The sequence below is a fragment of the Dromiciops gliroides genome, chromosome 3, assembly GCF_019393635.1.
Source record: "Dromiciops gliroides isolate mDroGli1 chromosome 3, mDroGli1.pri, whole genome shotgun sequence".
NCBI classification, from domain to species: Eukaryota; Metazoa; Chordata; class Mammalia; order Microbiotheria; family Microbiotheriidae; genus Dromiciops; species Dromiciops gliroides.
This window is the reverse complement of record NC_057863.1, coordinates 601,161,377-601,176,969: the sequence shown is the minus strand read 5'-3', so window position 1 is coordinate 601,176,969 and position 15,593 is coordinate 601,161,377. Positions and strand designations below refer to the sequence as shown.

General features: G+C 42.5%; 1 protein-coding gene and 1 non-coding gene across 13 annotated transcripts in view; both read right to left on the bottom strand.

Moving 5' to 3' along the window:
• Positions 1-6,022: 6,022 nt before the first annotated feature.
• PUM1 (pumilio RNA binding family member 1) overlaps positions 6,023-15,593 on the bottom strand; it is a 178,510-nt gene continuing 168,939 nt past the window's right edge. For all 12 annotated transcript variants that reach the window (XM_043992834.1, XM_043992836.1, XM_043992840.1 and 9 more), the window contains 2 exons: positions 12,816-13,008; positions 6,023-7,773 (listed from right to left, as the gene is read on the bottom strand). In XM_043992834.1, the coding sequence (XP_043848769.1) occupies positions 7,642-7,773; positions 12,816-13,008 (325 nt within the window). In that variant the 3' untranslated portion in view covers positions 6,023-7,641. The remainder of the gene's footprint in view (positions 7,774-12,815; positions 13,009-15,593) is intronic.
• LOC122752357 lies at positions 10,023-10,097 on the bottom strand. The gene has a single exon (XR_006356110.1). It is a non-coding gene; the product is annotated as a small nucleolar RNA SNORD103/SNORD85 (small nucleolar RNA).

Here is a 15,593-nt window from a genome sequence, read left to right as displayed (position 1 = left end):
ATGAAACATGCTACCCACCCTATGATAGAGAGGGGAAGGATTCAGTGCAGAATGAGACAATTTCTTTGTGCATGGCCACTACAGAATTTTGTTTTGCATGATGATCCTGTTTGTAACAGAGTTACTATTTTTCTTTCATTCTCAGCTGGGGAGGGGGATGGGATAAAAGGCAGATTTTTGCTGACTGAAAAAAATTAAATTAAAATTTTTTTAAAGTATATATGTGTTCCAGGACAGCTAGGTGGTGCAGTGGATAGAGCACCGACCCTGGATTCAGGAGGACCTGAGTTCAAATTCAGCCTCAGACACTTGACACTTACTAGCTGTGTGACCCTGGGCAAGTCACTTAACCCTAATTGCCTCACCAAAAAAAAAGTATGTATGTGTTCCTTTTAGGCTGCAGGCTTTCTGGTCTAAATAGGTTTGTTATTCAACTATTCCTCCCCCTTCCTTCTGTCTGTGTCTCTGACTGTTTAACCTTCCCCTGCTTTCCAAAATGAACAAAGAGGAGGCAAGAATCATTGCACCTAGCTAGTACAGTGTCCTGCACACTTATAGTGTGTTTTTTTATTTAAATAATGTTCCTTATTGTAGTTTACCATCAAAAAGGATTTGATGCCTAATATAAGGCTAGTTCGGTGAGGATAAGGTAGCCCCAAGCCAATTACAGTAGGTGGGGTTGGCTTTACAAAATGTGTTCTACTGAATAGTTTTCTATAATGATTTTTATAATGATTTTACCATGGAATATGACATTAGATAAGGGGGGGGAACATCTGAAAATGTGTACTCAGTCTTTAGGAAGGATCTCCTTTCTGACATTTTACTATCATTCCTCATAGGAAAAATGTGTGTTTCCTCAGGATGGAGAAAGTATTTCTGTTCAATGCAGAATTGTGGAGTGTTTTCAGTTTTGTTAAAATATTTCTTAAAACAGAAAACAATATACTGATGGTTTTGCTATCATCAAAAGATTGTCATTAAAAAAAAAAAAAAACTTTCCTGGGGGCAGCTAGGTGGCACAGTGGATAAAGCACCGGCCCTGGATTCAGGAGGACCTGAGTTCAAACTTGGCCTCCGACACTTGACACTAGCTGTGTGACCCTGGGCAAGTCACTTAACACTCATTGCCCCGCAAAACAAAAACAAAAACAAAAACAAAACAACTTTTCTCCCTTCATACCCCTTCTTGTCCTTGACAGCAATACCTCTCTTCATAGAGTTTTAGCTGCTAAGTTGTAACATAACAATATATGTAATAACACAATTGACTCATATTGATCTTGAAGTCCACCAAACACCCGTAGGTCTTTCTTCAGATAAACTTCCGCCTAACCACTACTCTATTTTAGACTTGTGAAGTCAATTTTTAAAATCCAAGTATAAGACTTTATATTTATTCTGAACAAATTTTATCTTACTTGATCCAACCCAATACAAATTAGGCTAGAGCCCAATCCTTTTGAACCCTGAGGCAGTGGAAGTTAGATGGTGTAGTGGAAGTTAGTGATGCTGGACCTTAGGTCAGGAAGTCCTGAGTTCAAGTCCAACTTCAGACACTTACTATGTGACCCTGGACAAGGGTCACTTAACCTATGTCTACTTCACGTTCTTCAACTATAAAATGAGAATAACAGTACTTCCTTCTTAAGGTTTTTGTTGTTTTGAGGAACAAAAGAGATAACATTTATAAAGTGCTTTGCATAGATCCAATCACTGTCTGCAGCAATCTTTGAGCCCAAGAATATAAAATCTGACAATGCTTCCATTTCCTCTCCCTCTATTTGCCAAAAAGGGACCAGGTGACAAGATCTTAGGTTGGTGGGGTTTTTTTCCAAATATTAAGATTCAAGTCAGCTTTTACATTCTCCTCTCACCCTCATTAAGAAGCTTCTTGATTCTTCTCACTTTCTGCCATCAGAATGGTATCATTTGCATAAATGAGGTTGTTGATATTTTTCCTGGCAACCTTAATTCTAGCTTTTGATTCAGCCAGCCTAAAATTTAGCATGATGTGCTCTGCATATAAGTGAAATAAAGAGAACAATATACAGCCTTTGTCATGCTCTTCTCCCAATCTCAAACCAAAGAGCTGTTTCATGTTCAGTTCTAACTGTTGTTTCTTGACCTGCATACAGGTTCCTCAGAAGACAAGATGATCTGGTACTCCCATCTCTTTGAGGACTTGCCAAACTTTGTTGGGAACCACACAGTTACAGGCTTTGGTGTATTCAATGAAGCAGAAGTAGATGTTTTTCTGGAACTCCCTTGTTTTCTCCATAATCCAGAGGATACTGGCAATTTGGTCTCTAGTTCCTCTGCCTCTTCAAAAACCAGCCTGCTCTTCTGATAATTACCTATTGCCTTGCTACCTCTCCCTCTGTCTTTCCTACCAAAACACTGCTTTTCATGCGTACCTGGATCTCCAATCACTGTATCCCTCAGTCCTCTCCCAGATCATCATTCCTGCACTGGCCACTCTCTTCTCTTTTTCCCATCTTTACCTCTTGGTGAATGAGTTCAACTCTACATTTTTGTCTCCTCTTGAGTCTCTGGACTCCTTATCATGTTACCTATTGCACCATTCCAAGCCTCAGTCTTGGATCACTCCCACCATTTGTCACCTTTGCTCCTGTACCCTAAATGAAGGTGGAGAAACATCACAACCATTCCTACTGGGTCTGCTACAGATTTATTTTACAATACCCCAACTGGACCCTCACTGCTGTTAGGCGATCTTATACCTGCTTTAGCAACTCACTATCCCACTCCGCATAGCTAATCTTCCAAACCTCATCTCTCCTCTAACCTCCGTGACTCTCCCTCTCTCCATCCTCTCAGCTGAGAACCTTACCAAATATTTTACCAAAAAAATTGAGCAGCAGCCAGGTGGTGCAGTGGATAGAGCACTGGCCCTGGAGTCAGGAGTACCTGAGTTCAAATTCGGCCTCAGACACTTAACACTTACTAGCTGTGTAACCCTGGGCAAGTCACTTAACCCCAATTGCCTCACTAAAAAAAAACAAACGAAAGAAAAAATTATTTCCTCATCTCACATCAATCAGATGCCTTCTACTACTATCTCCTCCTTTACCTGTATCACATGAAAAAGTAGCCCTTTTCCTTAGCAAAACAAACTCCTCTATCTACATCCATTCCATCTCTCCTCTTGTCATCCCCCCTTTTTCTCCCTATCTACTGGCTGCTTCCCCATTTCCCCCCCCTATTTCTCCCCTATCCTCAAAAACAAAAACAAAACTCTCATTTGATCCATCCATACCCTATTGTCTCATACCAATTCTGCCCTTTTGTGGCTAAACTCCTTAAGAAATATGTCTACAGGGGCAGCTAGGTGGCACAGTGATAGAGCACTGGCCCTGGACTCAGGAGTACCTGAGTTCAAATCCAGCCTCAGACACTTGACACTTACTAGCTGTGTGACCCTGGGCAAGTCACTTAACCCCAACTGCCTTGCCAAAGAAAAGGAGAAATATGTCTACAATAGACACCTCCACTTCCTCTTCTCCCTATAATCTGGCTTCTAACCTCATCATTCAATTGAAACTACTCTCCCCAAAGTTACCAGTAATCTCTTAATTGCCAATTCCAAAGACCTTTGCTCAATCTTCATTCTCTTTAACCTCTCTTCAACCTTTGGCACTGTCAACCACCCTCTTCTTAATACTCTCTGCCTTCTGGCTTTTTGTGACATTGTTCTCTCCTGGTTCTCCTACCTTATCTGACAGTTCTCCTGCCTGACTGCTCTTTCTCAGTCTCTTTTGCTGGTACTTCCTCCAGGTCATGCCCACTAATCATGGTTATCCCAAAGGACTCTGTTCCTCCTATACTACTTCTCCCTCTAGACTACTTCATTTGGTGAGCTCATCAATTCCCATGGGTTTAATTAGCATCTCCATGCTAATGACTCTCAAATCTACATATCCAGCCCTAACTTCTCTACTGGCCTATTTCAAATTTGGAACTGCCTATTAGACACCTCAAAGTGTATGCTCAATAAATAGCTTAAATTCAACATGTCCAAAACTGAACTCATTATCTTTTCCCCTAAGTCCCACCCCCTTCCAAATTTCCCTATTATTGTTGAAGGCAACCCCATACTCCCAGTTCCTAAGACTCACAACCTAGGAGTCATCCTTAACTCCTCACTCTCATCCACCATATCCAATCTCTTGCCAAGATGTGCAGACTTCATCTTTGCCAACAATGCCCCTCTTCTCTCCTTGGACATGGCCACTACCCTACTCTGGACTCTGGTCATCTCTTGTCATCTTGCTGGTAAGTCTGCCTACCTCAACTTTCTCCCTACCCCAGTCCAACCCTTCATTCAGTTGCCTGTGATTTCCTAAAGCATAGGTCAAAACGGTTCACCCCCTTCTCGATGAACTTCAGTGGCCCCTTATCACCTCTCCAGGATGCAATACAAAATGTTGTTTGGTATTCAAAGTCATTCATAACTGAGCTCCACCCACCCCCCAACATACTGTGACCCAGTGACTCAGGCCTTACCGTTCTTCAAATAAGACAGTATCTCTCAGCTCGGGCCATTCCCCCGGCTGCCCCCATGCCATCCCTCATTTCCACTTCGTGATTTCAAGTCCCAACTAAAATCCCATCTTCTGCAAGAAGGCTTTGCCAATCCCCTTCATTCTCATGCTTTCCCCATTATTTATCCTGTTTATATTTTGTTGGTAAATTATCATTTGCATCTTGTTGATCCTCCATTAGATTGTGAGCTCCTGAAGGGCATGGACTGTCTTTTGCCTTTCTTTGCATGCCCAGCACTTGCCTGGCACATAGTAGGCACTTGACAAATACTTAAACGAGTGATAATCACCATCCATCTCTAATATTATATTCTAGAATTTTGCCAGGTATCAAATGGCTTGTTTTGCTGGCCTGATTCTCTTCCCTTTTATGCCTCCCTTGGACAGCACTTCTGTCCCCTGAAGTCTTTCAGGCAGCATCGGCAGTGACTCAGCAATCATTCTGCCAGTCTTTTCCATACCAAAGGATGCCATTTAGAGGATTGGTGACCTAGAGGTGGAAGGGATTTTAGAAGTCAGAAATCCAAACCCTTCCTTGCATGTCAAACTATTTCTGATGCCATTCTCCTATATTCAAACAAAAATTAAAACCCCCCTCCCAAGATGCAGTGGTTATTTTCCCCAATATTCCATTATTTGTAAGCCCCATAAATGGCTCCTCATTGGTGGTGAGAATCAACTCCAGAGTAGAATTTCCCTTGCTAGTTTTTCTGCCCACAGAAGGACTGTTGCAGCTGGAGGGGGTTCAAGTCCCACCTTGGCTATTATGACCCTGGACAAATCTCTTAATCTCTACACAACCCAAGTGGTTCTCCAATCATAATGTGTGACACGTATGTGGTGCTTTACATGTCATCTCTATGACTGTAAATGGCAACTCCCAGAGAAGCCCAGATAATTGGTGTCCCCCATGAAGACAAATCCACTGGGCTTAGTGTTCTCCTTTCTGAATTCCACATCTCATTTTCTTTTGTTTTCAAGCAGCCTGTAGGGACAGCACAGCTTCTGGGACTGCCTCAGTTAACCTTTGCCTCTACCTAAGGGGAGTGGTAAAAATGAGGCTGGTGTTGGTCAGGAGCTTAGAAAGCCACACCATGCCTGCTGGCATCCCATGGGAATGCCACCGTTTCCTCATGACAGAATGAGGAAAATGAAGTCGAGAGAGAGAGAGAGAGAGAGAGAGAGAGAGAGAGAGAGAGAAAGGGGGGGGGGAGAAGAGGAGGAGGAGGAGGGGGAGGAGAAGAAGAGATAGAAAAAAATCCTTTTGTCCCCAACGTGGAAACAATACCTCTCCCTTTGGTGGTGTGGTGACTATACCCAAATTCCTTTATTTCCAAACCCCATGACGTAAATTTCATTTCACCTGGGCCAGAAATGAGAGGCACAGGTGGCAGGTGAGTTGAGTCCCTGTGCCCTAGGTGGGTCTCTACTAAAGCGGTTCAAAGCAAGCACAAACCCAGATTCCAAAGGTGTGTATTTTTCAAAATAAAGATCACACATTGTTTAGAGACAATCTACACAAGTTACAAAAAATAGTTGCCCAGGCATAAGCATACACAGGTTTGTTAATTATACACATATGGTTACAAGTGTGCTTGCAAAAAAGTTCATTGGAAATATACACAAGGCTCTGTAAATGTACACCGTGTAGTGTTACAATTCTATATTCAAACAAGGAAAATTGACAGTATGTTACATTCACTTACAAGTAGACAAAATGCAAAATACAGTTCATCTTCTGTACAAAAAGGGCGGGCTTCACACTTTACAAGGTGGAAGGGGCTCTGATTGGGGGACAGGGCGGGGCTGAACCTTTGCACGTCCTTTTTACTGTCACAAAATAAGCAAAACATGTTACTCCTGGAAGATTAAAAAAACACTATTTTTTTTTTAACTGAGTCATTTTGTAGAACATTTAGAAAGGATCTCGCTACTGTTCCACGAGGTGACAAATAAAACCAAGCTTTTTTTTTTCTCTTTAAACATTAACTAGGCTGTATAAAGAACATTTCCTTCAAAAGAAAAAATTTACTTCTGGTTGAAATTACAATTTACAATATACAACACTATATGCTACGACCATAAAAGGTGTGAATATACATTGAAATGCACAGGTTTGCTAATTTTTTTGTCTTACCAAAAAACGGGTTTATGTTGATTCAAACTTCTCCACATTTACATTACAGAGGTTTACAAATGTACAATTGTACAATCAAAAGTATGTTCCACTACTAGGGTACATTATAGATACAGATTAGACATCAAAACAAGAAAATACTACAAATTTTTATATATGCAAAGTCTACACCAAGTATACACTATATATTTATAGAAGCAAGACCAAAGCAGAGTTGGATTGTTTTTTCTCATGCTAAATAATCACATTTTGCCTTTGAACAGAATCAATCAAGTCGGCAGTAAACAAACACACCCACCCTGCTTTTAAAAGGTCCTGGGTGTGTGTTCATCCTTCCAAAAATTGACTAAGCTAAGTTCTTTAGCATATTCTACTCCCCCCAAAAAAGCAATTTAAAAAGTTTCATAAACTTAAAATTCTCTTAAACTGAAGCTTTAGCAACTCTGAAACTTTTAATATTTATAAACAGCATTAAATGCAGGTTTTGTGCCATTTAACTAAAATGAGAACTTCTGAATTTTGACTAAAATGGGGGGGAAAAAACAAGTATTTGCAAAATTTGCCAGCTAGGCAAGATGAGTTAAAAACCTTTTTTTCATTTTTTTTCTTTTTTTTAAACCAACCACCCTGAAAGTTTCTGCACTTGGAATATAGATACAACAGTGAACAAAATATGTGGCCTCCCATGTACATTGGTTACCTATGTACAAGTATCCTATACACCAGTAAAACAGCAGGGCAATTAGTCAATTAAAAAAAATAATTAGTACATGTTATGCATAATAAAATTAAAGAAATTTACAAAGGCTTTTTAGTTGTTTGATTTTTCTCTGTAATAGGTGAGCAACCATTAACCCTTTTGTAACTGTATATTGGAGTATTTCCGGTTGCTGGTTGGATTTGCCTGTTGGCCACTGAGTTTTTCAAGAATTCATTGCTTCAAATGATACCATTGGGTGGTCCACAAATTGGCCCCAAGTCCACCCCATTCTTCATATAGTATTTTTCCAGCTTTGCCAGAATGTGTTTGCCATAGGTGTACTTGCGTAAAGTTGCAATATGAGGCCGGATCTGGGAAAAGAAAAAACAGTTTGTGAATGAAAAGGCTGCTGTCAGAAGTCAGAACAGTGAGGCACGCACAGCCACAAGGCATAGCCAGGCTGTGCCAATACAACCAGAGAATCACCAATGGTGAAGCCAGAAAGGGCCTTTCACCCCATTCCTATTAGAGAGAAAGCGGGGACCTTAGGGCTCAGGCTCCCTCACTAGGCTGCTCCCCCTCCACCACAGCTGTTCTCAGACAGAGACTGGAACACAAACACACCCCGGCTGGCTGGGGTGATCAAAGTCTTCATTAAGCAACCACCACTCGATGTGATGAATGGGCTGGGCCAGGGATACAAGAACAAAAATGAGGAGTCCTGCCCTCTGGTATATTGTATGGAGGAAGCAACATATCCCCATATAAGTAAATACACACTATGCAGAAAGCAAAAGAAAGGGGGGATCAGGAACTGTTGGAGACTGGGTCTGAGGTAGGAGGGATTGCAAAAGGTAAAGGAAAGGAGGGTGTACATACATGTATGAGGGAACAACCTGTGCAAAGGCAGGGAAATGGGGAACCCCCAGCCCAGTGCATGGAGGGAAGGCCTATGCAGTTGTAGTGAGTGTGGATGACGAACAGCTGGCATTTGAGCCTTTCCATACCAAAGGATGCCATTTGGAGGTGGAAGGGAAATCCAAACCCTTCTTTAAAAAAAAAAAAAATCATTTATTTATTATTTTTTAGTGAGGCAGTTGGGGTTAAGTGACTTGCCCAGGGTCACACAGCTAGTAAGTGTTAAGTGTCTGAGGCCAGATTTGAACTCAGGTACTCCTGACTCTAGGGCCAGTGCTCTATCCACTGCACCATCTAGCTGCCCCAAACCCTTCTTTTTACAGAAGAGGAAACAGGCCCAAGATGTTGAAGTGACTTGGCGAAGGTCACATGGTAAGAACCTTCTTCATTCTTGATGCATTCATCAGCCCCTGGGCATTGTAAATTTAAGCATGACCAACCTGCACTTTTCTATTCATCCTGTTGAAACAGGGAGAGGAACAAGGAGCTTCCTCAACAAGAGACTTGTGCCTTAGGAATGCCCTCTGGTACTGGGTGCTGAAGGGAATTGTGGAAGGAGCCTAGAGGCTGGGAGACCAGTGAGGAGCTAGAGGTGATGAGGGCTGGATGAGCTAAGAGGAATGCATAGGAGAGACACTGCGAGGGGTAGCAGACAAATTTTGCTGCTGTTCAGCCCTTTCAGTCTTGTCTGACTCTTCAAGACCCCATCTCAAACTTGGCACCTAACTGAATAATGGAAAGTAAAGTAGAATGATGAGTCAGGGATGATTCCAAGACTGAACCCAGGGAACTTGGAAAAAGAATGGTGTTTTTGCCAGAAATTGGAGAAATTTGGAAGAAGGGTGGGTTTCCAGGGAGAAAGAAGAGTTCCGTTTTGGACATATTGAGTTTGAGGTGCCTCTGGGACACATCTGGGGGCAATGTCCAAAAGACTGTTGTTGTTGATACAAGCTCAGTAGAGACATTGGGAATTTGCTGCCCCCAAAATGGTATCTAAGACAATGGTCGTGCCTTTGTGCCACCTCCCATGTGCTTCAGGAGAAACTGTTCTAATTCCTTTGACAGTTTCATTCACTTTATTGCCCTTTACCAGCCTCCTCAGAAGGTTTCCACCATGAAGACAATCAAGAAGAGAAAACAATATCAGATTACCCTTAGCTTCCAATGAGTATTCACAACTCTCTTCCCCTTATGAAAATGACTACTTCAGGGCAGAGCTAGGTGGCGAAGTGGATAAAGCACTGGCCTGGAGGATCTGAGTTCAAATCTGGACTCAGATACTTAACACTTACTAGCTGTGTGACCCTGGGCAAGTCACTTAACCCCAATTGCCTCACCAAAAAAAAAAAAAAAAAAAAAAGTCTACCGGCAAATTCCCATCTACTCCATCTTTTGAGCGGGCTGCTACTGAACCCAGCTTCACCTTAATCCTAATCACATTCACACTCAGTGTCCATCTAATAGAGGAGAGGGTGGGGGACAGGCTGTAGCAGAACCTCGTGTCAAATGATGCCTCTGAAGCGTGGAGTTTGGGCCAAGAACACTATGCCTGGGGCAGGGAGGGGAGGAAAAGCTAGCCCGGCATTTCTCCACCAGACACCCAGTGCTGGGGAACATGCAGAAGACACATCATTCCTCCTGGCCCTTGCCCCGGGTCCACAAGTTTCCAAACTTTGGCTCTAGAGGAGCTCACACCTATCTGTCTGGCTCAGCACTTCTGAGGTTCTCATTACTGAACCATGTTCTCAGTGAGGGCAAGAGTGTCATCACTGCCAGACTCAGGGAAACAGCACAACAGGAGCAGGGCGCAGACAAGTCAGTGCCTAATATCACGTCTCCTGAATATCCCTTGGTTTGATGGGTTTGAAGGTAAAAAGCACTGGGCGGAGACAGAGGACAGGATTCCAATGTCACCTGTCCCTTCTGACTGGTGTACCTTTGTAGAGTCACTGAAATTCTCTGGGACTCAGTTTCCCGAGGCAGGGGACCAGCTGGCCCCTAAGCCCCACTCCCACTCTGAACAGATGATTGTATACGAACACATCTCCCGCGTTAACATGGGCTGATCTGCACCTCCCCATCTATTTTCCTAGGCTAGTTCCAGATAATAATTCCCTGACCGTGTACTGTAATCAATCATCTGACTGGCCGTCAGTATCTAAGTGAAGGAAAACAACCTAGGAAGGTGTTGGGACTTTTATTTTCAGGCGAGCAGCACTCTGCTGTCTCCAAGGCAGCGCTCTGCCGTGTCTCAAGTGCCAATTCCCTGCTTCTATTTTGTACTTCCCTTCCTAGGCGCTCTCTCCCTGACTCTGCAAGCCAACCTTAGGAGAAGGAAGAGGCATGATGGGGGTCCTGAAGCATTCTGCTACAAGGGAGAGAAGTCACACTTGGGAAGGCTCGAACTGACTCAAGTAACTGGGAGAAGAGAGGAGGGAAGAACAAGAGGGTAGGGAAGGGAGCCCAGCACCATTTCTCCCCAGGTTCAGTCATATTCCCAGTGTTGACATCATGTGATCAAGAGGAAGGAGAGAGGAGTGTAGGCCTGATGTGTCAAGGGACAACATTAGTGTGAGAGGGAATGTCACAAGGAGCACTCTTCAACCCAAACCATACTGACGGTCCAACAGTGGCCTTTACTTTTGGCCATATTCATATGGAACTCTTAATCAACATCCCCCTCTCCTCCCTGTAAACGGGCCTTCTCTAAGGGTCCCTTACAGTGACTGGGGCAGGCATCTCTGCTGGTCAAGAAAACAGGAGCAGGCTACAAGTCATAGGCAAGGGGAGTATCATCTCAGGGAGCTCAGTGAACATGTCCCCCCAATATCAATGCCTGCAGCTCAGCAATGACTTAAATTTCACCACTCAGCCATTTCTTTGGTCACTTCTTAGAATGGAAGTGAGCCTGGGAGATGTTACACATGGAGTTTAACTAGTCAGTTGAATGAAATGATCAAATTCTTTCCTGTCAACACAGTGGTTTTTGTTGTGTTTATTTGGGGTGGCAGGAACCAGGAGGGTCCTTGTACCTGTTTCATCAGAAGCCTTGGTGACAGAAGCTGAGCTTATGTAATAGGGCGGCAGAAGAGTACAGAATGTGTTATGGTTACCAGAACTTAGTCCACTGACTGGTGTGTTTTAGGAGATTAAGAAATGTTTACTGATTGACTGATTACTAAATATGTGACCTTGGGCAAATCGCAATATTGTCAAAACCTCAGTCTCCTCCTCTGTCAAATGAGAGGCTTGGACTTTACAGCCTCTGATATCCTCTCCAGCTTTAGAACTAGAAGGTGATGATCTTAGATAACAACCGGAATGATGATGATGATCATAACATGCTGCTTTCAGGTTTGCAAAACATTTGACAAATGTTATTTCACTTTGACATAAACTTAGTTCTTCTCAACAATTCAATGATCCAAGGCAATTCCAAAAGACTCACAATGGAAAATGCTCTCACATCCAGAAAAAGAGCTGTGGAGTCTGAATGCAGATTGAAGCAGACTAGTCTCACTTTGTTGTTGTTTTCTTTCTTGTGGTTTTTCCCTTTTGTCCTGCTTCTTCTTTTACAACATGGCTAATATGGAAATACATAACACGATTGTACATGTATAACCTACATCAGATTGCTTGCTGCCTTGGGGAGGGAGAAAAATTTGGAACTCAAAATCTTACAAAAATGAATGTTGAAAACAATCTCTATACGTATTTGGAAAATAAAATAAAATACTATTAAAAAAAATGTTATCTCACTTGATCCTCACCAAAGCCATGAGAGGTAAATGCTGTTATCTCCATTTGATAGTTCAGGAAACCGATATTTAAATTAACAGAGATTTAAGGAACTTGCCCAGCATCACAGAGCTAGTAAGTGTCTGAGGTTAGATTGAATAACAGCTAATAATAAGAAGGGCTACCCTTTCTAGAGTGTTTCCTGTATGTCAGGCACTATGCTGATTGCTTCTATGATCTCATTTGATCCTCACAACCATCCTGGGAGTTAGGTGCAATTATTATCCCCATTTTACAGATGAGGAAACAGAAAAACAGGTGAAATGACTTGCCCACACACAACTAGTGTGTGAGGCTGGATTTGAACTGAGTACTTCCTGACTCCAGATCCGGCTGCTCTATCCACCTAGAAGCTACTATTTAGCCCAAACTCCTCATTTTATAGAGCAAAGTGAGGACAAGAGAGGGGAAGGGATTAGTCCGTGGACACAAAGTAATGAATAGCAAAGCCAGGCCCAAAGGCCAGTTTCCTGATTCAGTCTATTTATCTTTCTAATATGCCACAGATCTGAGCTTCAACTTTTATTGGGGGGGGGGGGGGGGGGGGCCGCGGGGCTCGAAGGAGAAGAATGCAGTCATCTCCATCCAAGAGATACCAATCTGTACCTTAACAATACTAAAATATGATTGTGTAAGTCACAGTCTTTGTACATGGGGCCTCCCACAGACTCCCATGAGCATGAAGGGGACTGTATACCTTGTGCATGACAATCTTTCTCTGCGCTGGTTCAGCTACGTCAATCATTTTCTGGACCACGTAGTTGGCGTATTGATCTTTCATCATGGTGTATAAGGCACTGTGAGGGCCGTCATTCATGGTGCACACCTCATCAATCAGCATGGCGCGTTCCGTGCGAGATGCATGAGTGACACATTTTTCTACAACATTGCTGTTAAAAAACAAAATGGTAAAAAGGTCTGAAACAAAGCCACATGGTTAACTGTTGCCAGGTCAGCTGCCTCTCCAAGCCTGAATTTAGCCCGGTGCAAGACATTTGCTAAATGCTTCTGGATAGATGTATTTTTAACAACAATAACAATAACAAAACAAAAAACAAACACCGCCCCCCCCAAACGCTGGTCTCCTCAGTGAGTCCAGTTTACCATGGTTTCGATTGACAATCATAAAAAAGTCACTTAAAGTTGATGTTGGAGGGGCTTTTGTGAAATCATCCAGTCAGATCCTTCTGACAGAGGAAACTACAAATAAGATGAAGTGACTTATGTAAGGGTCACACAGCTAGTTAAGGGCAGAGCCAGAACTAGGATTGACAGTTCCTGACAATTTGTTCCTTTCACCAGGCTGCTCAACCCAAGAGCTTAAGGGACACATGGAAAGATTTAAAAGTCACATCATCGGACAAGCACATTGGTCAGTTTCTCCAAACCATTTCAACCCCTTCCCCCAAAGGACTTACACATAAAATTTAGAATAACTTTAGAACAATAATAACAAAAATTACAATAGTAATAATTTATATGGTTTACAAAGTGCTTTATAGATATTTTAAGCTGACAACTTTTGGGTTGGGTATTATCCCCATTTTATAGCTGAAAAAATGAGGCAAACAGATGTTAAATGACTTGTCCAAGGTTACAGAGCTAGTAAATGTCTGAGGCTGGATTTGAATTCAGGTCTTCCTACATCCTGATGTAGTTCTTTGTCCAATGTGGTGCCACCTAGATTCCTCTAAAGAAAAAAAAAAGTTTCCCAATCTTTGATAAATTAAAATTAGAGAACTATGAGTGCTCACTTAGCAGCCTTGACGGATCAGCCGCCCCAACAACCAGCAAGAGGCAGGAGCACCAGCAAAACCTCAAGCTTGCGAAAGGCCTGACCCTATGGTCATGAAGGACTTCCTGCAACATCAACCTCCCTTCGCTGCCCCCTGGTATGGAATAAGAACAGGAGGAAGTTTTTGCTTTTTATTTCCCCTATGCTCAGTGTTGGGCCTGGAAGACAGTCAGAATGACTAAAAATCAGCTGCTTTCTGACTGAGGCCCAAGCCTAAGGCTGGGTTTCACCTTCCTCTGGATCTCCAATTTGCCCTCTATATTTGTTTGCCTCATCTCCTCCACTCCAATGGGAGCTCCCTGAGGGCACAGTATAAGACATTCAGTAAGAGTTTCATAGATGTTTGTTGATTTTATCTGGCTCTTCACCAGCACTCCTCACACTTTCCCCCAGGCACAGGAAATCTGAGAATCCCAATTCTTCCCAGGCACATAAGAGAAAATAAAGGCCACTGTAACAAAAGAAGTGGACACGGTGCTGGTGTTTATGTTTGGGCCCAATCTGAAGCAAAGAAGATAGAAACTCACCTGGGGTCAGTCTTCCCTTTCCCCTAGAGGGTTTCAGGTCAAGGACCCTAGCAAGTGAACCTATATCCACCACCTCAGGAGACTGAGGCCACCAGCCAGTCTGTAGTCTGGCCTCAGAAATCTACTTACTATCAAGAGGGTGTGAAGGTGGGGGAGGAAGGTAGACTAACACCTCCCACCCAAATGAACCAAGAGAAAAAGTATTTGATAAAAACCCAACATATAACCATATAAATCGACAAAGGATGATCCTAAAATCAGAAAGAAAAAAAAAAAGGGTAAAACCTCAAAGATAATACAAAAAGGAAGAAAAACAACTCAATGCCTGATTAAAGACACATAGCTGTGTGTGACTAGAAAATATGAAACAAGAAATTCCACAATGGTTCAAAAGAGAAATTGAATCCATAAAAAACAAACTAGGATGGTATTCAGATATTAAAATTCAACACAAAAAGCCATGACCGAAACTACCCAGATCCAATGCCAGAAAACTTTGAGCTTCAAATGGCAAGAGAGAGCAGTGAAATTTAAGGATTTCAATAATGAGCCCTGCCCCCCCAAATAGCAAGCAGTCAGAAGATCTCTGATTATGAACAAAGCATGTTAAAATAACAAAAGCTCACTGCACAAAACACAAGGAATCACAGAAGGGAATAGAATATATTCTGAACAGCAATTAGCCAAATCATCAATGAAAAAGAGACAACAGAAGTAGCAGAATATTCAACTCAGAAATACCCTAAACCAGTGGGAGAAATAACTGTATCAATGGGTTTTTTTATGGAATTGGAATTACAGAGGAAGTTACTGCATATCTGAGGAGGGGAAGATGATAGAAGTAAAGGAAGGGGTGATGGCAACACCTTCCAAGTAAATCCACGACTCAACAGTGGGATCATGCTGCAGTGATGACTGGAAAAGAAGATTGTTGTCTTTTGTTCTTGAAAAAGACCATGACAAATATCATAAGTTACAATGAATTAAGTGAGACAGGGCTGTGCAAAGTCACTAGCCTTGCTCTCTCCTCCAGAGCCATCTGGGTCCAGTGGCAAGATATATTATCAAGACAACTGCAAATGGGTCTAGATACAGTGGGAGACCTTGGCCTTTTAAGCTAAGGCCTTTCACATTTCTCAGTTTGCCTGAGGCA